At 43.5% G+C, this 26,186-nt stretch overlaps 1 protein-coding gene across 1 annotated transcript in view; it reads right to left on the minus strand.

Moving 5' to 3' along the window:
• Window positions 1-26,186, minus strand: part of OSBPL10 (oxysterol binding protein like 10) — a 631,331-nt gene that overhangs the window by 29,590 nt on the left and 575,555 nt on the right. Inside the window, exon 9 of the mRNA XM_068236222.1 lies at window positions 4,000-4,186. Coding sequence (XP_068092323.1) covers window positions 4,000-4,186 — 187 coding nt within the window. The remainder of the gene's footprint in view (window positions 1-3,999; window positions 4,187-26,186) is intronic.

Below are 26,186 nucleotides of genomic sequence, written 5' to 3' on the forward strand. Positions count from 1 at the left end.
CTCATTTGGGTTATTAGTGGCTGGTAAGCTTCTCTCTTATTTATGGTGTGGGATGTGCACTCTATTTGGGATGAATGTGAAATTACCATGGAAAATTCAACCCGAGCATATCTATTGTATGTTACATGTACTGTATATGCAAACGAGATAAACAGAGGAACACCAAGAGCCCCAATAGTGTAGTATGTATTGACAAAGGGGATAATGACAAAGAGTAATAGTTGTTATACTCACAAGCATGGGTCACCAATAGGCAACCACTGTAAAGGCAGGTGGGGAGATCATCCTGACCCCACTCAGGAATAAGAAGTCACTCTCTGTAGGTAGTAGAAAAGGGTCGCAACCCTCCACCCAGGGTGGATACAATATTATATAGGAGAGAACAGAGGCGCCAAAAGGATAAAAGGGGTTTTAAAGGAGCTTAAAAGCCAAAAATTTGGTAATTAGAGGAGGCAGTGGTGGACTTACCTCCTCCAAGCAGACACAACACGACTGTACATTCAGTCTATTTGTGTTGTTTGTTTTGCTAGATGCTGTAACTCCTTTTTCTATTGCCTGAGGAAGCGGGCGCTGATTCGTGAAACGCATTGCTTTGTTTTATCTGGAGTTCGCTAATAAATAGACTGAATGTACAGTCGTGTTGTGTCTGCTTGGAGGAGGTAAGTCCACCACTGTCTCCTCTAATTACCAAATTTTTGGCTTTTAAGCCCCTTTAAAACCCCTTTTATCCTTTTGGCGCCTCTGTTCTCTCCTATATAATGTACTGTATATGGACATTGAAGAATGGATTTTGTCACAACAGAAATTACAGTGAGAGCCCTGGTATCCTGGGGATTCCCTCGCCAATGCACCTCAAAATACTTACCAAGCCTCCTCCAGGCGCCATCTTCTACCCTTCGTGTAGCTCCTAGCGGCTTTCTGATGTCCTCTATGTACTACATTTCACCTGTCCTGCATCAGGTCACATGACAAACCGGGAGCCATGCATGGACACCAGGAAAGCAGAAGGGAGCTGCAGGAAGGGTAGAAGAAGGTGCCTGGAGGCTCGGTAAGTATTGTCTGCCCTCCAAAACCTCAAAAGCACTGTCTCCATTATCACCCCCTAGGCATGCCGGTTAGTTGAGACTTCCGGTTGCCTGAGATCTGGATAACGGGGACATTTCAGTATCTGTATTTTATGTTAGTTGGCGCTGGTGTACTAACTTGTTATTAAAATGAATTGCATCCACCACCCTATAAAACACAGTGAATAGTTGGCAACAATGTTATTACTACTGTTTGCAGCCCATATAGATCAAATGGAATGTTCCTCTGACCACTGCACTGGTAAATAATACAGGCACTGTCCCTTTAAGATTTAGCTGCTACAATCTTCCTTAAAAGATTTAAACTGATTAATATTTATTAAAAGTTAGGTTATACATATGCTCAACTCTTGATTACTTTCCCTCTAGCAAAGCCAGTGAGACAAGAGCTATTTAAGGGTTAATGAGTTTACTTTTGAGTTACACTCATTAGCGCCAGCATCTCTATAGGAAGACACAAGTTCTCGGATTCTGTGCCGCCTCCAAGAAGCAATGCACCAAAATGCTGTGTCAATGTGATCATTGCGGTGTTAACTGTTCTAGGCAGAGCCCAATGGAACCAAGAACATTTGAATGCTTCCATTAGGGAAGGATGAAGACTTAAGAAAACAAATTAAGCAATGAATACTAACTGCAATGTTTATTATTCGCTGCCTTGCATCGCAGCATCCAATATGTCACAACGGTGGCATTACATTTTAAACACAGCATGAAATCTTTATGTTCCGTATGCTCATTTTGATAACAAGTACGGACCATATTTGGAATGATTCTAAAGCTGTGTATACATGGGTGCTCTGTATGAGTTTGTCAAATACTTCCTATAGCTGGAGGTGTAAAAGGTGTTCTGACATGAATGATCTAAATGAAAAAAGTAAGCACTAATATATTTAAATATTCACAACAGTTATTGTTTTAAAGTGGTATTTTACTCCCAAAACTAACATTTCAGTAACTACTTTTAGTTACATAAAAGAAAATTTGAAAGCAATCCCACACATTCCGTGGGTAAAAACATATTATTATTATTATTATTTCGTATTTATATAGCGCCGACATATTACGCAGCGCTGTACAGTATATATATATATCTTGTCACTAACTGTCCCTCAAAGGAGCTCACAATCTAATCCCTACCATTGCCATATGTCTATATTATGTAGTGTAAGTACTGTGGTCTAGGGCCAATTTTAGGGGGAGCCAATTAACTTATCCGTATGTTTTTGGAATGTGGGAGGAAACCGGAGTGCCCGTGGGAAACCCACGCAGACACGGAGAGAACATACAAACTCTTTGCAGATAGTGCCCTGGCTGGGATTCGAACCGGGGACCCAGTGCTGCAAGGCGAGAGAGCTAACCACTACGCCGCCGTGCTGCCCACACAGTATTTTCACTACAGAGAGCATTACAGGATTGCTTACCTTTGTCTCATCAGCAAATGCAGAAGACACTCTCTACCTCTGTTTTGATTCTGCTCCCTCCCTCTGTGGAACAGACACAATGCCCTGGCAACAGCTGAGTCACCTCAGCAAAAAAAGGAGCAGGGCAAAAAAAAAAGGCACATGCCTCAGAGAACTTCAGCCAGCAATAATTACATTTGGCATTAGCCATGCATATGCTATTTTGAACTGCTCTCTGCAGTGAAAGTATACATTTTTACATGCAGAGAATGTGTGGGATTGTTTTCAAATGTTCTTTTAAATAACTTAAGGTAGTTACTAAAATTTTAGTTTTGGGAGTATTATCCCACTTTAACTGCTTGCCGACCGCATCACACCGATGGACGTGCCCGAGTGGCAGCCCCAGGACTGCTTAACGCTGATCGGCGTAAAGTCCTGGGGCAGCAGTTTGCAGGAGATCGCGCGCAGGCTGCGTGCGCATCTCCTGCTCAGGGGGCAGAGCTCCGTCCCTCCTTCAGTCTCCGAGCGGTGATCGCCGCTCGGGAGACTGTTAGACGACGAAACCACCGTCTAATTACATAGTACAGCCCTGCAATCTGCAGCAGCGCTGTACTGGGAACAGCCGTGTGACACGGCTGTCCCCTCCAGGGGATCAGAGGTGATCGGCTGTCATAGGCTGAAGCCTATGACAGCTGATCACAGTGATTGGCTGGCGGGGGGAGGGAGGGCGGGCCTAGGGTAAGACAAATAAATAAAATAGTAAAATTTATGAAAAGATAATGAACAATAATATTTATATATAAAAAAAATAAACACACGGGGAGAGATCAGACCCCACCAACAGAGAGCTCTGTTGGTGGGGAGAAAAGGGGGGGAATCACTTGTGTGCTGTGTTGTGCAGCCCTGCAGTTTGGTCTTAAAGCTGCAGTGGCCCATTTTACATAAAATGGCCTGGTCACTAGGGGGGTTTAACACTGCAGTCCTCAAGAGGTTAAAGAGAGTCTGAAAAAAACAGATACTTACCTAAGAAGAGGGAAGACTCTGGGACCTATAGAGCCTTGCTGTTCCCTTCACGGTCCCGTTGGCAGTCCCCGGCCGATGGATCAGAGACCGCTCTCTGCTGCTGCAGGAGGCTTCGCCAGTCTTCGGAAGCCCAAGTGCTCCTGAAGACGGCCCCTCCGTACTGCTCATGCATGCGCATGCTGTCTTGTGCGCTGTACGGAGATGCCCATCTTCGTGAATACTCATGCTCCCGAAGACTTCTAAATCCTCCCCCAGCAAGACATTTGAATGGAGGATCCAATGCTGGAACATGGGGACCGTAAGAGCAATGAACCCAGAGCCTCATTAGGACCCATAGCCTTCCCTTTCCTTAGGTATCTGTTTTTCTTTTTTAAAATCCCTTCAGATTCACTTTAACTTGAGCTCTGAGCAAACCAAGAAATCACTGACAGAGCTCGAGTTGTTTGTATTGTATTAGTACAGTACAGTGTAGAGTGCATTAGACTATTTACCTGTGAACTTTTCCTCCATAAAAAGGCTTGGTGTGGAATGTGACAGTGGCAGCATAGCCCGTCTTGGCACAGGTGATATTGACTTTACCTCCCAGCTCCACCCAGGGAACCGTGAGGATAGATCGAGCGTAGGCACTAGGAAGAGTAAATATGTATTCTTCTCCATACTCCATCAACTTGAGTACCCCTGAGTGAAAGAGAAGTGCACACAATGGAGCAGGCAGTTTCAAGCACAAGATCCCTAAGTAAAATGTATTGCTGCAATAATGAAATGAAAGAATCAATTATATAATGTTTCCTCTCAAAATGAACATTTTCCCACCGTTCTCTAAGGAAATAGAAGTGGCAGTCAATGAGAAAAGATTACGCTGTCAGTTTTTGGTCTAAGGAAATTCAAATTATGACACACAGAAGTATTATACTAGATACAATGAATGTTTTTTTTCACCATGTATGCAATGTAGTACAGGAATTGGCACAATATGTATATGTACAGTGTGGAAGGCTAAATGATGTGTTCACTGGATCAGTTGTACTCCACCATTGTCTTGTATTGTTAACTGTTGTCTTGTTTATTTTGTATCGTTATACCATGTATTCTGTTGTACAGTGCCATGGATGATGCTGGCGCTATAGATATTGTAAATCAATAATGATAATAATGATACACAGGGCCATTCCTGACAAGAGCAAAAGTAAGAAGCTGGAGTAAAGCCTGGCATATACACCCAATTTTGATAGGAAAATCGTTGGCCAATTTTACTACCTCCATGTAGTATGAGAACTTACCTGCACAATCTGTTCATAGTATTCAAACTCATACTATGTGAAGATGGTAAAATTGGCCAGTCATTGGACAATCAAAATTGTATGTAGCAAGATTTAAGGTTGGTTTACACTTTCAATTAGGATTGGTCAATCACTGACCAGTTTTACCAGCTCCATGTAGTGTGAGGGTCCACAGATAATGAATGCTATGGTGTAGGTAAACCATCATACTACATGGAGGAGGTAAAATTGGTCAGTGATTAGTCAATCATAACTGAAAGTGTATATCAGGCTTTAGGCTTAGTGCTCTGGGAGGGATACAGGTTGTTGCTCCTTGGATGTATCTGCTCCCTATGGACAGCGAGGGAATAGTACCATGTAGAAGAAACTTCATAAGTAGCTCTGCAGGGACAGACACAGCTACAAGTAAGGACCACAGAGAAGATAAAGTATGCCATCCTCATTCATATAACCATTATCACAACCACTGCTTGTGATGATGGAGAATGAGGAAGCAGTTATAAGCACCTCTAAGACAGTTGCTAAATATCCCAGAATATGAACAACTTTGTGGAATTGTAGCTTACATATTCAAAGGAAAGTAGCATTAAAAATTAAAATAGTTAAAAATAAAAAAAATAAAAAATGGAAGATAAAATTGCTACAGTTTAGACATGCAAAAAGAAGTGGTAATTCAATAAAATCCAATGGTTTGGCTGTGAACTTTGATTATGGTTCCCAGGAGAGAAATGCTGATCCACCCATAAACATCGGTGTAACAAACTGTTCATCACTCACTCTCACTCTATCCATAGGCGCAACCTGAAAATCCACCTCTTCAGGCATGCTTATAGTCTTACCTAATACACTTTACCTAGCCATCGACCATCACACCACCACCTTAAAGGGAACCTTCACTGAGAGGGATATGGATGTTTCCTTTTAAACAATATCAGTCACCTGGCTGTCCTGCTGATCTCTTTGGCCGCAGTAGTGACTGTATCACACACCTAAAACAAGCATGAAGCTAATCCATTCTGACTTCAGTCAGAGTGCATGATCTGCATGCTTGTTGAGGGGCTGTGGCTAAAAGTATTGGAGACACAGAATCAGCAGGAGAGTCCGGCAACTGGTATTATTTTCCATATCCTTCTGAGTTTAGGTTGTCCTTTAAACACAGCTTCACCTAACCAACTGTTCTACCTCTTAGAATTTAAGCTCAAATGGGCAGATGTATCTTTCCACATATGTATTATTACAGCGGTGTAAAATGGGTACATATTTTCCACCTCTACGTACACTACAATGTATTTGCTGACCTGTTCAATAGACTTATTTGTATGGCATTGTTTTGCAACGGTCTACAGTTTGTATTCTCCATTGAATAGTGTTGGTGTTTGAATTTAGAACATCGTTCTGAATTCACCCAAACACCACACTTCAGCACCATTCAGCACTGAACCTGCGGACAGGTCCAGAGGGAGTTCACTTACTTGCGATTCATGGTGTGTTTCAGTTGACTTCATAATGCCTACTACCAGAGCTGAAAGGAAGAAGTATCAGAGTCACGTTAAGCACAAGTGAACTCCCCCTGACCCTATCCACAGGCTCAGTGCTGAATGGTGCTGCAGTGTGGCATTTGGGTGAATTTGGAACGATGTTCTGAATTGGAACACCGACACTACTATTGAACAGTGCCACTAAAGATTCTGATGTTATATAAATCCAAAATAACAATAACACAGCAATTTAGAGGTGAAACGCTTGGAATTTTTTGCATAACGTTTTCTTTTAAACTCAGATCATCTTTTGTTATATATGTGCAGGATCAGTAAGTGCCACATCCCGATTCTGGGGAAGCAGTCTTGCATTATTGTCCGGAATTATCTGATTTTACCAGAAGTAAGAAAGATAAAAAGGGAAAGAGAGAATAGCTATAGAAAAGATAGGGAAGAGAAAACAGTAGCATGTAGAAAGACTTTTTTGCTACTGGGGCCAGTGTACTACATCCCCTCATCCCCTCTATCGGTGTTTTTCAAAAAGGAGGAAATTGACCTTTTCTTTCAAAATGTTGTTCAATGGTGTTAAACCGAAATTATATCTGAATGCCTCAGCGAAACAGAGATGTTGTAATGAGTAGTGGACCTTCTGCAATTTTGGTTCAGTCCTATCCAGCTGCTTCTTTAAAGTTACCCATCTAGCAAGGATACCATATCAGTAATAAAATAAGCCTATTCCTTCTAGCCTATGAGTCTCTGGCTTCTTAACTGATGTACATGCTGCTCTTGTGTGCTAGCCCCTAGTATGTTCTGTCTTTCTCTACAGGGATTGCCCTTCCCTGTCTCATGTCTATGATAGTCACAAAAAATGAATACATGTAAAATGACCACAGCTTAATTTAGGCGCAGGGTGAAGCCAAAAGAAGGCTCACCCTGTGGCTGCTGAAAGTCTGAGGTGGCGATAATGCGATTCCCCTTCCTAGTTGTAGCAATTTGGGGGGAGCAATTTGAGCTACGGCAACTGCTGAGTGCCGATAGAGCCAGATTTCTCGTTATGGCCTATGGCGGCACTCAAGTCATCGGCACAGCTCTGTGTTGAAATTAGCTGTCTTGCAAAAAAGCCTTATCCCAGTCATGGGATGTCGCCTGTGGGACAGCCATGGTGCTGTAATTAACAATTTCTGCCCATTTAGTTGTTTTTATAGTGTATGGCTAGCTTTAGTTCATGAAAAATACACAAATAGGTGTTTCTTTCAAAATCCTTATAGAGCACCAATATGAGCTCATGAGTGGGGAATTAATTGATTAGATTTTAAAGAGTAGTTTGTGAGGCTTTGCAAACCTAGATGAGCTTCAGCAGAATGAAAAAAATAATGTTTTCCTAGAGATAAGACTGACAATTATGCAAAGGTTAAAATGGAAAGGCAAAGATTTGTTTATGGGCATGACTGGACTTTGAAGGCCAAGACTCTGACAGAGATTTACAAACAATTCACAAACATATGAACACACACATACAGAATTTACATTAGTCACATGGGTCGTAAGACAGGCTACAAGTGAAATATGTTGTGCCCTTACTGTAAGTTCTTGGAAACTGACAAGCTGATATGCTGTTGAGGTGAATCTTATTGATGCACTTTTTACCCAACTTTATTTTCCCCAATGAGGCTGTGGAAAGAGCAGTGGTGCATTCAGAACAGTTCCCTCAGCTGTCGGAAGCACGTCAGTCATCAGTCCAGCAGTTCCAAAGATCTTATAACAAGTAAATGCACACTGATGTGTCTGCGTGTGTGTCAGGTTTTGACTTTCATAGGTTTAAGTATACAGGTATTGGACTGAACAGCTTTGTCTTATGTTGCTTACTAACAATACAATCTTCAATTTACAATCTTACCCCCTCTATGTAATATGAGGTACTCCCAAAAGTATCCATTCAAAGTATATTCACACAGTTTACTCTTCTTCTAGTAGTTATGGTAAATATCTGCATTTAAAGAGGACTTGGATGCTGTATTTGCATTGTAGGGCATTTACAGCTACAATTACTAGGTAATTTCTAGGAGAGTTGATCCAAAGATTTATCTGACTGCCATCTGGAGTAAGGAATTAATTTTTCCCTTTTAAGGGCCTGTTTCTACTACACTCAGATTATCATGCATCCATTCTGCATCCAATCTGTAGTGGAATCAGGCCCTAAGGCTAATTGGTCTAGGCCTTGTAAGGATTTTGCCTTTCCCTGGATCAACTAGGATATGTGGGGGTTTAGAATGTTTTTTCCCCTATTTCTGGTTGAAAAAAATCTATTAACGCACGCATGCAAATGTTCAAACAAATGCATTCACAGATTCACTCATCCAGGCACAACTGTTATCCCTACAGCTAAGTTAAAAGCCTGGGTCTTAGTTCACAGAAGAATGCATTCTTATGCTTAGTCACCTATACTGCGCAGAAGTACCCAGGTAAACATAGGTGTCCTAACTCTGGCCCTGTAACATGCATAGTGCAGACATGCAAACACATTCATTGCATCAAACCTATCAATGGATTAGGAGCACACATCCTGACGTCCTCTCCTGGGACAGATAGTGCATCTTACCAATCGCACAAGTGGATGTCTTTTTTACTAATAAACAAAGACTAATCCTGAGAGGCGGTGCGGATCATTACATTTGGAATCAAAGGTTTTCAGGCATCCAAAGCAAGTATGGTCAAAGATGTGGCATTTGAGGCTATAAAAATGCACCAATAGCATTCCTAATCTTTGGATATTGGTCTTGCCCTCTTTGAAGCCAATATGTTCCAGGGCAACCATGTTAGTGATAAATTAAGATAGGCAATGACCTACAATTTTTGACAGAAATATAATGTGTCTTGAGAGGTCTATTGGCTAATGGTCTATAAGAGCTCAAATGTAGTGGGCCTTTCTTCTTTTTTTGGGATTAGGACTATGTAGGACTACTGTATATACAAAAAGGCAACATAGTGCTAGTTTCCATTATATGATTGTCAGTGGAAACTAGTGTGGGACTTGTAGTATTACTGGGAGTTTTGTGAAAGGAAGGCCTAAACCTAACTGGCTTAAATCTAACTTGTCCACTAACCTTATTCATATATAAATTATGAAATGTTGGTAAACTCTTTCAACATTGATTAAGTCCAAGTTGTGAAATGTTACATAAGGATTACCGATGGAATCTATGAATCTATATGTATGGTGTTAATGATTAATCAATCTTGAGATTATCTTGACATCCCATTTGCTTTACATGCATGTTCTACCTTTGTATGTTTCAACTGAAGTTCCTCTCTGTCTTCAACAAGATGGGAGCCTTTCTCTGCATTCCTGAAAATGTTCTTTGTTTTATAAATTGTGAATTTTAGAGGTTTTTAATATAGCTCACTTGATAGGTTTTATTTAGTTATAAATGTCTTTTTAAATTGGGTGCTTCTTTAATGCATCTCCCCAACAATCATTCTGCAGGCATCCCTTGGGTTTCCAGGGCCAGGTACTGAATTTTGGTTTTCATTTATCATAACCAGCCTAGGAACTCCTAAACCAGACACAAAGATCAGGACAATTTGATAGATAAGCCAAAATTCACCTCCCCAGACCAAGAGAAAATATATGGGGTTAATGAGACTGCAGTGTGACCTGAGTGAACGATATCAAGAATAATGATGTCAGTAATTTTGGCAACTGGCATTGCCTTTAATGAAGCCAGTTAAAGAGACACTGAAGCGAAAAAAAATATATGATATAATGAATTGGTTGTGTACTATGAATAATTACTAGAAGATTAGCAGCAAAGAAAATATTCTCATATTTTTATTTTCAGGTATATAGTGTTTTTTCTAACATTGCATCACTCTATAATATGTCCAGATTACACAACACTCAGCATTCAAAATGAGTCTTTCAGAGCAGTCTGTGAAGTAATAAACTCTCCTCTGCTAGAGGAAAAGTAAACAGTTCAATTACAGTTGAGATAATAAAAGTCAGATAACAGCCCTCTCCACGACCAAGTTGGTCGGAGAGCTTAATAGCTTTTTTGCATAGAGATAACAACTGGAGTTTCTCAACGCTTCCTGCACTAGAAACAATTAGACTGATGTATCTGATCTTAATGTTTTATTTCTTAGCTGTACTACACATACAAATCATAATATCATCATTTTTTTTTTGCTTCAGTGTCTCTTTAATCAATTTTGAAAACTGAGATGCAAAAGAAAATGGATATGCTTTATTCACTCCATGGAAAGGTCTCTATGAATCTACTGTACAGTATATGGGGCAGAAGTATCATATTCTGTAGATGTTATTAGAGAATGTATCAGATTTTATATCCTATATGTCAATTAAATCTCCTCCAATTATAACAGCACCAGACAGAAATGATTGCGGTTTCAGCTGGAATGGCCTTCCTGTTAGAGTTCAGGGTGTAAGTGATTGCTAGAGAGTAAACTGAACTACATAATTTAATTGTCAGGAAGATATATCTGCACAGTGCTGCTGAAGGTGAAGCACTGGTGTTTGATATGATGGAAGGAGGAGAGAGTCAACAGGCTGCTAATGTGACAGGCCCAGGGGGCACATCAGTCAAGAGTAGTAAGTTTGCCCTCAGGTTCAAGACACAAGACTCCTTTCATTTGATTCTGTTGCCAGGACTCAAGGGAGACAGCAAATTCAGATCCACTGGCATATCGAGCACTACTGAGAGGGAGCCAATGTCACAGACTTTTGTCATTTCAGCATGTGTACTGATATTTGCTTTGACCATCGACCAATGGAAGAAGTTCTTGTGAAATAAGAGTGAACACTTACAAATACAGAAATGTCAATGAAAACTTGATGTCCTGTCAAACTTGACTAAAGACATTATGTTAAGCAGAGGATTGCCGCAATATATATACAGTATATTCCTGCGTATAAGTCTACTTTTTAACCCTTGAAAATCCTCTGAAAAGTCAGGGGTCGTCTTATACGCCGGGTGTCAATGATGCCGGGTGATACGCCCTATCCTGTTACTGATTCTCAGATCTCGCTGCTGAGGACTGTAGTGAAGCGGAGCAGGTGTGAGATCTGAGAGGCAGAGGAGGAAGGTAAATAGGATACAAGGGCGGGGCCAGACAGGTGAAAGAGGCGTGTTTTATGGGCACAGCGAGATTTATTCTTCCATACCGTTCTGATAAACAGGGAAACAAGGAGAGCTGGCCATTCCACTTAGGGAGAGGAAGAGTTGACCAATCCAATCAGTCAATCGCCTATATACTGGGTACCACATACAGTACAGCACCAGTATCTGTTCATACATAGCAGTACCGGTATATGATGTTTTTTCTTTATTTGTGTATGGTGTGCGTTGGAAGAGGGGTAGTCTTATATGTCGAGTATATCCCAAACCCTATATTTTAACTGGAAAAGTTGGGGGTCGACTTATACGCCCAGTCATCTTATACGCCGGAATATACATACATTATATATATATATATATATATATATATATATATATATATATATATACATACATACATACACACACACACGCAGTTCCACTATCATTGTTCTGTGGTACTTGAGGATTCCATTTAGGCAAAACTGACAAATTGAAATTGATCACATAAAGTGCAACTTTCTCCTAGAAAAATGCACTATAAATTAAGTTTCTTCTATGTTTCTATCACTTACAGCAGGAAGTACAAATCTGGCAGATCCGACAAGTTTTGAACAAATCTATCTCCTTGTGGGGTTTTCTTTATTTTGAAAAGTGCTAAATAAATGCCGATTTCTCAGTCCAACTGCCAACATACAGTAGTGTGCAAATGAGTGGCTGGCCAGGTGACATCTTTGAAGAGATCATTTCTAGGTATTGCTTTTGTAAAGAATAAAGGAAATACTGTGAATTCATCATGAGGAGATAGATTTGTCCAAAACCTGTCAGATTTGTTAAATGTTTACTACCTGCTGTAAGTGTTAGGAACATAGGAGACATTAATTATAGTACATTTTAATCTGGGAGAAATGTATTTCTTATAAATGTGTACAAATATATTTCAACATTTTCATGATAGAAGTCCTTTATTTGCAATCTTTTTAGATGAAATATAATAATTTTATTGAATGCGAGAGATGGAAAATGTATGCATAATTAAACTTATCAAACCATTTTTAATCATTAGGTTAAGTAGTTTGTATTAAAATCAAGGTTTGTGGCCAGCAAAAGTGAGCCTAACTTGTGGTGAAGAATTCATTTGACGTGTGTTTTGTGCACAGTAAAGTAAATGTTTATTCTGACACTATTGTATCTATCACACGGTGGTTGTTGTTGTTTTGGGCCTGTCAAGACAGCTGCATGCACACCAACCAGATGGTATGAAGAAGACACAGACAGACGTACAAACCCAGGGAGAATAGACTACGCCAACACTGTGAGCAGAAGACCCTCGAGGACGAGAATCACTTCCTGCTCCACTGCCCCAAATATACTGCAACCCGGGGAAACCTTAACCTTTAACCGCTTACAGACGGTGGTGTCAAAATCTATGCCCTGTTTCGATCCCCTAATACCTGCCAGGGTGTAGATTTCACCTCACACCACAGAGCCCTGTGAGCCGGTCGGGAGCCAATTTCATTGGATACTGACCCTGTCATCAATGTAAGCAACTCCCATTGCCTTACATTGATCACACAGTCAGAAGCCAGTGAAAACGGCTCCAGACTGGCTCACAGAGCTCTGGGGTCATAAGATACGGCAGAGTGTGTGTCCTGAGGTTCCAGGTGCTGCGTGGATGGCAGTTGCGGCGGGTTTGTGCAGCGATTAGTCGGTATCCGACCGATTCTGGTACCAGCGGTCTCTGGTCCTTTTAAGGGGCAAAGACCGCTGGTACTTAAAGGGAACCTTAAAGAGACTCCGTAACAAAAATTGCATCCTGTTTTTTATCATCCTACAAGTTCCAAAAGCTATTCTAATGTGTTCTGGCTTACTGCAGCACGTTCTACTATCACCATCTCTGTAATAAATCAACTTATCTCTCTCTTGTCAGACTTGTCAGCCTGTGTCTGGAAGGCTGCCAAGTTCTTCAGTGTTGTGGTTCTGTGATGCATCTCCCCCCTCCAGGCCCCTCTCTGCACACTGCCTGTGTATTATTTAGATTAGGGCAGCTTCTCTCTTCTCTCTTATCTTTTACAAGCTGGATAAATCCTCCTCTGAGCTGGCTGGGCTTTCACATACTGAGGAATTACATACAGGCAGAGCTGTCTGCACTCTGCAGGAAGAAACAGCCTGACACCTCAGTGGAAGATAGCTGCAGGGGGAAAGAAACACACAAATGATCTCTTGAGATTCAAAAGGAAGGGTGTATACAGCCTGCTTGTGTATGAATGTATTTTCTATGTGTGGACATACTGTACATCAACCTACTTCCTGTTTTGGTGGCCATTTTGTTTGTTTATAAACAAACTTTTTAAAACTGTTTTTAACCACTTTTAATGCGACGAGGAGCGGCGAAATTGTGACAGAGGGAAATAGGAGATGTGCCCTAACGCACTGGTATGTTTACTTTTGTGCGATTTTAACAATACAGATTCTCTTTAACTAAAAAAAATGAGTTTTACTTACCTGGGGCATCTACCAGCCCCCTGCAGCCATCCTGTGCCCTCGCAGTCACTCATGGCTCCTCTGGTCCCCCGCTGCCAGCTAGTTTCGTTTTTGCCGACTAGGAGTCGGCTGGCCGCCATGCGTAAGTTTTTGATTGCTGATGCTGATGCAGGAAGCTATTGCAGACATCAACAAGTACATTTTTACGCTTTACGGTTGAGGGGAAAGGATGGTTGCAGGGGGCTGGTAGATGCCCCAGGTAAGTAAAATTCATTTTTTTTTAGAGTTAAGGTTCCCTTTAAGTGGTTAAGAAGTTGATGGAACTATTTCCAGACTTTCAACCAGTAGAGGATGAGAGAAAACTATACATTCTACTAGAAGAAGAATCCACAGTGACAAACGCTCCACACTGTGTCACAGAATGCCACAGACTGAGAGGAGCATAAATGAACTGTAAACCTAAAAATGTCCACAGACTGCTTTCTCACTGTACCCCTACCACAACCCCTTTCCCCTGCTTTGGCAATGCCTGTATGAATCTCGGTCATGCCAATAAGGCTATCTTTGATTTGATTATGAAGACTGATATACAAGTCAGTTACTGTAGTAACAGACAGAGTGCAGCTCTGTGTTCTACAGTATGGACTCTGCTGATGTGTCATTTCCTGACAATCTGAACTAATAGAAAAGCTAATTACATTTCTGAGAGAACTGCTAAAAGTAGTAAGTCCTGGGACTAGCTGGCAGATAAAGACATACTGCGGGCATTTCACATTAGATTATAGATGAAAGTGACAGACATAAGATGATATAGACAATATAAAAGTTCTACTACAGAAAGTATTACTGACATGAGATAATAAGTTTGATGTTCTAAGCGTTACCATCATATTAAACCATCACTACTGCTGAAGGCTTAGACAATATTGGAACTAATAACATTTCTGCATCTATGGCATTATAATTCAGATGTGTCTTCTTCACAGACAAACTTCTCTAGACCCTTATGTATTGTAAATCAACTCTCAGATCCGTGTTGAACCTGGACACTGAGTGATCTTTTAATACTGCATATACAGGGAAGAACGCATGGAGATGCATACAGGATGCCCCCCTAGGCTGATTACACTATCACACAAACTTATCACCAAACCAACTGCTATTATGCTATGGAATGGCTACTTCTATAAAAAAAAACCTGATTACACAGGTGTCCGGCTTCCTGAAAAAGTATTCCTTATGATAGGTTTAATGTACTGTATCTGCAAATATGTTGCTAGTCGATAATGTGTATAATACATTTAAAGAAATTAACATCCTCCATAAAAAAAGAAGTGTCTATGATATCCCCTCACCATGACTCCATTGTCCTTGTGAATATGTCCAATGATGGTATTGCTAATATACTCATGCTTTATTTGGTGAAACACTCTTTGTATGATTATGCAAAGCCCCACCCTTCTGTTTCTCATCCCCTCCCATTCAGGACTGATTAAACGTATCTAATACACTTTTTGCAAATTCTTCTCCCTACTGCCAAACTTTCATTTTCACATTGAAAGTGGAACTAAACTCAGAACTTCCTCTCTGCTTTAAAAGATTACCCACAGCAAGATAACCTATATGGAAAACAATCTTCATTACAATTTATAGAAATCCTAAATAAACCTATAGTTTTTCCTTCTGCAGAAGGCACTGAAATTGTTAAGCTTCAGAGTTCACTCTTTGGAGATCTGATTTGACAGATCTCTCCTGCAGTCTATTCACAGTTGCTGATAAGAACCAATTAGACAGGTTTATCAGCCTAAACCAACACAGAGAATTTGATTTTTTTCTCCAGCAACTATATGTGGAAAAAATAATTTTCATTGTGTGCTGTGCAAGAGTTGGGGTCTGTTTCTTGATGCCTATTCCTAACCTCCATCACTCGTGACCAGTTATTGGTCACGGTTTCTCTTTAAGGTTAGAGTCAAGCTTTATCTAATGATTAGGTTCCGGTGTTGTGGAAGGGTTTTAAGGTTCATGTTTGTGCGTTATTCATCTCCAGGCCTCAGTTTCAAATTTCTTAAAACTGTCGCTTTGGCGAGGGATACAATCTGGCTCATCACACTGGATTTGCTGATGGTATAAAATCCAGTGACACAAATGTTTGGTTTTGTGACAGAGTGCCATTACAAAGACCTCATACTGCAGAAGTGTTTAAAGATCTTCTGTGCTGGCACATAGCTACTTCTGACAAATAGACACATAGCTACTTCTGACAAATAGATGGGAAATTCATAAAACAAGCTAAGAGCCCATAGTAAATCTGTCTCTGCTCTGTGGACACTGCTCTGCACGCTCTGTCTGGCCACCTTAGTTGATAGATTTGCTCCTATGAATAGAGAGATAAATTAGTTATGCTGCAGCGCAAAGTTATTGGATGATATATCAAATATGAGAATTAACACATTTTGGCAGGCTTTGCGGTCTTCATGTGCCATTGTGCGTCTTTAAATGTTCTAGAATGGATACTTTTTTTTTTAACTCACAAAATGTGAGTTAAAATGACCTAGTGTTCAAATGCAGTGATGCTCATCCGAGCTAGGATATCCGAGATACTCGGATATCCTAGCTCTTTTTTCACTATTCGAGCTCGAATACCGAGCTCGGATAGTATTAGCTATCCGGGCTGTGCTATCCGAGCGCATTCGGATAGCAATCAGCTACCCAGTGATATCCGAGCTATCCGAGCTCGAATACGGAGCTCGGATAGCGTCATCAGCGGGTGACGTCACCTCGAGTCCTCACAAGTGAATCAGAGGGTTCCCAGCCCTCTGACTGCAGCCAATCACAGAGGGGGAGCCTGGCCAAGCCCCCCTCTATAAATAGCGGGCGCCATGTTGCCTCACTCGTCCTGCTTGTGACTTACTGACTGACTGTACTGAGAGACTGCTCCAGTGCTTTTTGTCTGTGCAAGTAGTGCATTTATTGTTCAATACACCAAGCATTTTTACACTCCAACACTTGATATTCACCTGTATTGATTTGTATTGTAGATAGATTGTATTTTAGGCAGTTTAGTTTGTGTGATTAGGGACTAGGGAGGGAGACTGTCACTGGTGCTGCTGCAGCAGCTAGGCCCTGTGCCTAGGCAAGGCAGCCTGCCCTGCTCTGTGCTCTAGTCTCTAGTTACCTGTGCTCTCACCTGTCCTACTCTACTGTACTACTTCGGTGTTAGATAGATTTGTACCATTTTGTAGTTAGCAAGGCCCAGCTTTACTGCTATACCTGTCCTGTATCTGCTCTCTGTAATCTAGTCACACCTGTTCTATTGTTTAGCTAGATTCTTCTATTGTTTAGTTAGTACTGTAGTGTACTCTAGTCTGTGTATAGGGACCGTCCGTCACCGCGTTACCTAGGGTCTTTGTGTGCACAGTGCACGTCTGCGCTGTCCGCACCCTCTCGTTAGTGCTACACCCGTCCTATTGTTTATATTACTTGTATTGTGTATTCGCTGAATTGTACTGTACTGTAGTCTGTGTATAGGGACACCGTCAGTCAGCATCACCTAGGGTCTTTGTGTGCGCACTGCGCACTCTCTCGTTAGCGCTACACCGATCTCTGCTATAGAGTACACCTGTCCGTCACCTCACACACCCACCACCACCAGTCCCACCCCATTAAAGTACCCCACTTGTCCCACCCGCATTTACATACATAACTTTTTTTTTTCATTTGTATAATCTTAAAAATATACGATGTCTGGCACTGGCAGCCGCGGTTTGGGCAGGGGCAGCAAGGGCAGCAAGGGCATCGGCAAGAGAGGAGTTCGTGGCAGCCGCGCCACCACCATGCGCAGTTCTGCGTCTGCACCAGTGGCTATTCCGCCATTAGCCACTGGCCGTGGACGCCTTGGCCGCCCAACAGCTGGGAGTCACGCTGCAGAGACACAGCAGCAGCGTGTGGCGCAGATGTTCCTACCACCGCCAGGTCGTAGCCGTCCTATTGAGGAGAAGGACGCAGACTCTGTGGTGGAACTGATGGTGGATGAGTAGGCCACCATTAGCTCTGGAACCGAGTCCTCCACCTCCGCCACCACTCCTGTTCACAAGAGCAGCAGCAGCTGCCCAGCACTGCCTGGGGAGGAGGAGGAGGAGTGCAGTTCTCCAGCCCCAGCGGGCAACACCAGCACCCTGTCACTCAGCACCTTCTTATCCCCAAGCACAGCGAGGGTATGGAGTGCTGTTGCGGCAGAATTGGAGGAGGAAGAAATGCTGATGGGCACTTTGGGGGATGATGCTTTGGACAGTCAGACAGTGGTGAGTGTCCATCAGCCCATGCATGCAGAAGGGGAGTTTGTGGGGTCATCCCAGCAGGACATGTTTGCGGAGGGGGAAGATGATGATGACAGGGTGAAGGACAGAGACTGGGTGGCAGATCCTGGGGATGTCATCAGCTCTGAGGAGGAGCATGCGTCTGCGGGCCTTGCTAGAAGGATCAGCATCGCAGACATAGGCAGGATCAGAAGTGGGCGTGGTATGCAGGCCACACAGCGGGCTGATCCGGAGAGTTCTGCCAGTGCCACCAGCCGCACCAAGAAACCCCCCCCCCCCCCCCCAACCACCACAGGGAGACCAGTGCCAGCAGCACCTTCGAGCCGAAGGGGAAACTTCACCTCCCCAATTTGAAATTTTTTCAGCCTGCCATATGTGGATTGCAAGTATGCCACCTGCAACCAGTGCCGCCAGCAGCTCAGCAGAGGGAAGGACACCTCTGCGTACGGCACCACCTCTCTGGTGACCTATCTGGCAGGGAAACACTTGCATGAGGAGTTCATGAAGTTGAAGGAAGCTGGCAGTGGCAGACCCACCACCACTGCGAAGCCGTCGGCAGCAGCCTCCCGCCCTCCCCCACCTCCTCCAGCAGCACCAGCAGGAGTGCGTCAGAAACGCACTGCTCCTCCTACCTCTGCAACTCCTGCCGCCGACACCGAGGCCTGTTCTGGCAGCCAGTCCTCAGTGGCCTCCTCTGCTCCCTCCAGTGATTCCCATGCCAGCAAAAGGCGTCGCCAGACCCTGCTCAGCGACACCTTCCAGGGGGTGGTCAGGGTTCTGTCTCCCAGAAGCCGTCGCGTGCGTCAGCTAAATGGCTTGCTGGCACGGGCCATGTGCTCCCAACTCATGCCCAGCCGACTTTTTTTGCACGCACGGCCATCCCTGCACTTCACCGCTCTGTGATGGCCAATGTCGGGAGAGGGCTGGATCATGCGGTGGGTCAACGGGTCCACGTCACCATGGACTCGTGGAGCAGCCGGTTTGGGACAGGACGCTATCTATCCTTCACCGCGCATTGGGTCAGCTTGGTGGAAGGGGGTGAGGAGGGGGGAGCAGCATCGGGCACTGTCAGAGCAGCAGCAGCAGCAGCAACAACGCAGTGGGCGGTGCCACCATGCAGGGTCAGCGGAATTGCAGCAGGTTCCTCTGATCCGCTTCCATCCTCTGGCACACCAGCCCAAACCCCCGCCTCAGCAGCAGCGTGAAGCCCCGCCACTGCCAAGCGCTGCTGGAATTGGTCAGCCTGGGGAAGACCAAACTGATGGCGAACCATGTCCTGGCCAAACTCCAAGAGCAGGTGAGGAATTGGCTGACCCCCAGAGGCCTCAGAGTCGGAGAGGTGGTGTTCGACAATTGGGCAAACCTGGTTGCTGCAATCAGCAGGGGAGACCTGACCCACATCCGCTGCCTGGCGCGCGTCCTGAACCTGGTAGTCCAAAAGTTCCTGCGGACCTACCAGAGGATGGACCAACTCCTTGAGGCGGCAAGGAAGGTTGTGCGTCATTTCCGGCACTCGCCTGCAGCCGTAGCGAGCCTGGAAGAGGTGCAGAAGGAGCTGCACCTGCCACAGCACCGGCTCATGATCGATGTTCCAACTCGCTGGAACTCCACCCTGGCGATGTTGGAGCGTCTGGTTGAACAGAGGCAGGCTGTCAGCCAGTACGTTGCACGAGCAACAGTTGCCGCCATCACTGCAACTGGGCGTGCCGCCACCAACCTCCCATCCATCATCTCCACGGAGGACTGGGGGCACATGCAGCAGGTGTGCTCAGTGCTGGCACCCTTCCTGCAGGCCACCAACATGGTAAGCAGGGACCATGCAATGGTGTGCGAGTGGGTCCCCATGGTGTGTGTGCTGGACAGGGCCCTGTATGCACTGCTGAAAGAGGGAGCTGCAGCCTTGGACCAGCAGGAGCTGCAGGCAGCTTCACAGGCCACCTATGAGGAGGAGGGCTTGGAGTTGGTGGAGGTCCCTGACCTTGCTGCTGATGAGGGGGAGCAGCAGAGCGCAGCTGGAGTGGTGCGGGGGTGGAGAGAGTATGAGGTGGAGGAGGCAGAGGATGAGGAGGACAGCACTGTCAGCTCTGGGGCTGCCGATGATGTGCCAGCAGACGTGGCCAGACTCTTCCCAATGGCAGCGCACATGCTGAGGTGCCTGTGCAAGGACCCAAGGGTCATCCAGATGAAGCAGAGGGAGGACATCTGGATCTGCATGATGCTGGACCCACGTCTGAAGGGGAAGCTCAGCCAGTTCCTGCCTGCAGGAGGAGACCGTGCGCAACAAATGAGGGATTTGCAGCTGTCCCTTGTTGAGCGCTTGGAGGAAGCCTTCCCTCAGCCATCCACCCCCATTGTCCAGCCAGCACAGAGGCAGCAGCAGGTGCCTGCATCCACCAGCAGCAAGCGCACGCGCACCACAGACCTGCTGTCTCTGACCAACGAGCTCTACATGAGTGTAGAACTGCCAGGGACTAGAGAGGAGGTGCCTGCAGCAGCATCCTTCTCCAGTCACAGACAGCACTTGACCCGCATGGTGGCTGACTACATGGGGTCCTTCAGCGGGCCTGACAGCGTTGCCCCTGTTGATCCCATGGAGTATTGGGTCAAGCACCTCTGGAGCGAGCTTGCGCAGTACGTCCTGGAAGTGCTCTCCTGCCCCCCTTCCAGCGTACTGTCAGAGCATTGCTTCAGTGCAGCCGGTGGAGTCGTCACTGAGAAGCGATCTCGTCTGTCTCACAAGTCTGTGGACAGACTGACGTTTCTCAAAATGAACCAGGCTTGGTTGGAAGGCAAATTCCTGGCAACTGTTGTCGGCGAGAGGGGGAGATGAAGTGCACACACACATTACACCTGCTGCTGCTGTATTTCTTCCTGCTGTCTGTGTCTCCACTGCCAGGGAACACATTAAAAGGTGCTGCTGCCCATGCGCCACCAGCTATTTACGCTCAAAAATAGCTGCATTTCTGAAAAAAAAAGTAATAATTTTGTGTTATTATTTTAGAGGTGTCCGGGTTGAAAACTGTGCTGTCCCAATTGTGTATTGGACACAATGTGGGCTTCACGACCACTGTGTGGAACCACATGATGTTTATTTACGACCCTGGTACCACCACTAAGAACCAGGGCCTATTATGTCTCGCTGCCTGCCCTCCTGCCTGCTGCCAGTCTGCCACACACTCATCCTCGTCACGCTGCCTGCTGTTGTATTTCCTCCTGCTGTCTGTGTCTCCACTGCCAGGGAATACATTACAAGGTGCTGCTGCCCATGCGCCACCAGCTATTTACGCTCAAAAATAGCTGCATTATTTTGAAAAAAATAATTTTAAAATTATTTTAGAGGTGTCCGGGTTGAAAACTGTGCTGTCCCAATTGTGTATTGGACACAATGTGGGCTTCACGACCGCTGTCTGGAACCTCATGATGTTTATTTACGGCCCTGGTACCACCGCTAGGACCCAGGGCCTATTATGTCAGTCACATCACACTGCCTGACACACACTCCTCCTCCTCCTGTAGCTGCATTGAGCTTCTGCTGTCTGTGTGCTGCTACCACTGCCAGGGAGAACAGAAGAAGAACTATTTTCTGCTGCCACCCACTCTCCTACCAGCTATTACCACACTACAATAGCTGCAACTACTTCCTCCTCCTGCTGATGTCTGTGTTTTACCACCGCCAGGGTACACAGAAAAAGGCGCTGTGGCTTGCAATGTGCCACTACCTATTATGCCATCAACACAAATATAACTATGGTGTTATTAAAATAAAATATTTCCACAAATGAAGTAAAAAAAAATATTACAAAAGAAAGGAAAACCAAGACACATAATATAATGATAGAGAAGAAGAGGAAGAAGAAGAAGAAGATATAGAAGAAGAAGATGAAGAAGATATAGAAGAAGAAGATGAAGAAGAAGAAGAAGAAGAAGAAGAAGGAGAAGGAGAAGAAGAAGATATAGAAGAAGAAGACAAAGAAGAAGAAGATATAGAAGAAGGAGAAGAAGATATAGAAGAAGAAGAAGAAGAAGAAGAAGAAGAAGAAGAAGAAGATATAGAAGAAGAAGAAGAAGATATAGAAGAAGAAGACTAAGAAGAAGAAGATATAGAAGAAGAAGAAGAAGATATAGAAGACGAAGAAGAAGAAGAAGAAGACGAAGAAGAAGAAGATATAGAAGAAGAAGAAGAAGATATAGAAGAAGAAGAAGAAGAAGAAGAAGAAGAAGAAGAAGAAGAAGATATAGAAGAAGAAGACGAAGAAGAAGAAGATATAGAAGAAGAAGATATAGAAGAAGAAGAAGATATAGAAGAAGAAAAAGATAATTGAAGAAGATACAAGAAGTAGAAGATGAAGAAGATTTGAGTAGAAGAAGATATAGAAGAAGAAGAAGAAGAAGATATAGAAGAAGAAGACGACGTAAATGAAGACTTCCAACTTACAACCATTTTGGACACACCTTCTCATGCAAACACTTTTCATGAAGTTAATTTACTATTTTTGATACCTTTTTTATAACTACTACATCACCACATAATCACTTGATGTTTTTCTTCATAAAAAAGGTGGTTTCATGCATCATTGACCTCCAATACAAGTTTTAAAAGCTATTTAAGGCCAGCTCGAATATTTTACTCAAACACAGACTCGGATAGTGACGTCGGATATCCGAGTTCGAATCTGATATTCGATTAACTCGAATATCGAACTTCGAGTGAATTCGGATAGTTTAGTATCCGAATTCGACCAAACTCGAATAGGATAATGAGGTATCTGATCAACACTGTTCAAATGACACTTATGTCACAAAAAATGTCTGCCAGTAAAAAAAACGTATACGTATACCACTGCTACATAATCCAGTAAATGGAAGTTGTCCTAAAGAATCAAAACAACTTCATGTGATTTATTGGACTGGGGTGTAAAAAACTTAAAACAACAATGCCACGGACACTTAGAATTTGGTCAGGCTGGCTATATTTATAAAATAAAGTGATAACTGCGGATCACTTATGGTTCACGGGGGTTACAGGTTCAAAAGCAACAGAACATGGCCATCATTTCATGCCCATTTCATGCCTGGACTTCCACTTGAGACCTCAAATATTGAATTAGTCTGCTGTTGTATGTGTAAAGAGCACATGACACATAGTGACATAGAAGCATGTGTACCTCTTAATGGTAGCAATAAAAACATTTAAAAAAATGAATAATGAAACACAAGATGAGTGTCCGAAGGTTTTTAGACCTAATGGATAGTTAGAAACACTAGATAAACATGTTCAGGGGTAGACAGAAAGCCAAAGCACCAACCATAGAGGAGGAAGACAAGAAAAGACTACTGACCCAAGCAATGTGAAGGACTAATGCTGATGGAGGGGACTGGTCAGTTCTCTGCCTGAACATACCGTATACGGTTAGAAGAGAAAACAATTGTGTGATGTTTGTAGCACAATTGATAGCTATACTACCTACTACCTTAAAAAAAATAACTTACAGGGAATATGATAAGCCAGATGGATCTAAAGCCTGTTTGTAATTTCTGTTGTTCCCCTACAGCTACTGTAAGTAGGATTGGGAGCACTCTGTCTATGACTTTTTCTTTGTAGCATTCCTATAACTTAAATGCTTAGCATCAAGTCAAACAAGGTGTAAATTATACACAAATGTGCTTGAGAATGGTTGGACTGCAACACTCACCTCTCCTCTGTAGCAACTAGAAGCTTGTTATAAGTAACGATTATGACAAAGGAAGCCCTGCACCTCTAAAATATTAACTACCTAAGGTGGGAGTCTATGTGACCTCTGATTAACCCTTGCCAGTGGGTTAATATTCAACTTGTGTCTAAATGTGTATGGAATGACACCCAGTCCTGAGTCTGCAAATTGTGTCTGTTCCTTACTCCCTCACTAAGCTGCTTTTATTGGTCAACAGTCACCAGACTGATGTCCACTTAGGGCCCTTTCCCACCGTCTGCTTTCCGTTTTGTTTTCTGCTTTTGAAAAGGCTTGCAATTTTCCAAATGCAAGTACAGTAAAGTTACAATTGGAATAGTGAGAATATATTCATACTGAATGCGTTTCCAATTTTCTAAAAAGGCAATCGTTCCCCTGCATTTTTCCTGAATTCTGATTGAGGCCAACATAGTGAAAATTGCAAAACCTGAAATGCAAAATGCATTTGCGATTGCATTTTGCAATTGCGGTTAACGATTTTGTTTTGTGTCAGAGCCCTGCTTCTCTCACCAGTACCACATAACTAGATGTGTTGACAGTTGGCCAGAGGGGCAGCTATAGTCAGCCATACACCATGGGATTTATAGGCTTTAAAGAGAAACTTCAACCTAGAATTGAACATTATCCTAATCAGTAGCTGATACCCCCTTTTACATGAGAAATATAATGATTTTCACAAACAGACCATCAGGGGGCGCTGCCCCAATGTAACAATATTCACAGACAGGAATTAGCTGTTTACAGCTGTCTCTAACAGCCAAAACAGCTAGGAGCAGCTACATAACCTGCCCACAGTAAAAATGTCACCATGTAATAAATGTCAGACTGTAAATCGGGGAGAGGAAAGATTTTACAATGAGCAAACACTGACTAAATCATTTATACATAATTATGGTAAAAAATGAAGCACTTTTTTACTACATTATTTTCACTGGAGTTCCTCTTTAATTCATCAAAAGCTGTTCGGAAAAAAAAAAAGTCAAGAAAATACAGCCTTCAATTTTCACAGGTGCGGTAGTAGTACAGTCATTTACCAAAACACATGGCTTCAATTCACAAAAATCTGTTCGGTAACAGCAGAAGAGCTGTCTTTGTTTTGTTACAAGTTGGTCCGTGCAGTGGTTGCATTAGAATAGTAAGAGGCAACCCGACATCCCTTTATAATGTATATGTTTGTTTTACTGCCTCTGTTCCCTCTAAATCTGTCTATTAGTCTTTCTTAACACTACATTTAATTGCCACAATTTAGATGAAGTTCCAGGAGACATTACACGTGCCATGCTTAGGTGATTTTCCCACTAGCTCTTCTGCATCTTCAAACAAGAACAAGATGATAAAGGGTTAAACAGCTAAAAGGCCACAGGGGAAACCTCTTTTGTTCAGGACCTCTCTCCTCTGCTGCCTGTGGGTAGAAAAGCTTGACTCTCCCGAGAAGGCTTTGGTTCCTATCACCTGTTCAGGAGACAGAGGCTGTTGCTATTGGCTCTCTGCACCTGTCAATCGAACATTATACTGGGCTTTACCCCATGCTGTTATCTTGATAAATTGACATTTTCAGGCATTTGTTAAGGTGTTTACTGCACAAGTTGGTGACTTACCTCACTGCTCTGTAATTTCAGCTTGCCATGAGGTAACAGCCTTGATGAATTGACATTTTGCAAAATGCTTTGAAACATCAGCTGTTTTTAGCATTACTGTATCACGCTGCCCCATTCATTATTAGATTAGACATTCCAGCAGGTATCTGATCTAAAACTGAATTCACTGCCATCACACCGCTCAATGCAATAGCAAGGTATGTAACCATCGATTGCGCACTACTCCAGCCCACAGCCCCAATGCACTCCCCCCTGGGACACCATGATTTCTTACTTCTCCTGATCAATGTTTGTGCATGAAAATAATTGGAAATTGAAGTGTACCCGAGGAGAACCTCGGGTACGAAAACACATACTTACCTAGGAAGAGGGAAGCCTCCGGTTCCTATAGAGGCTTCCCATGCTGTCCTCTGGTCCCCCGCAGCTGAGCGCGAACTCCCCTCAAAATTACTGACAAGGGCATGTTGGTAATCACATTGGGGCTGCGCTCCTCGTCAGGCACGAATGCTGCCATACTGTACCTACGCGAGTACGGTCATGTCTGTCTGCATGGAGTTGTGCGCAAGCAGCCCCCCTGACACTGCGCAGGCACGGCCGCTCGCACCAAAACAGAAGCGTGGCCTGATGTGCAGGAGGGTCCCGGGCAGCAGCGGAGGACCACATGATAGCGTGGGAAGCC

Source organism: Hyperolius riggenbachi, chromosome 5, assembly GCF_040937935.1.
Source record: "Hyperolius riggenbachi isolate aHypRig1 chromosome 5, aHypRig1.pri, whole genome shotgun sequence".
NCBI lineage: Eukaryota > Metazoa > Chordata > Amphibia > Anura > Hyperoliidae > Hyperolius > Hyperolius riggenbachi.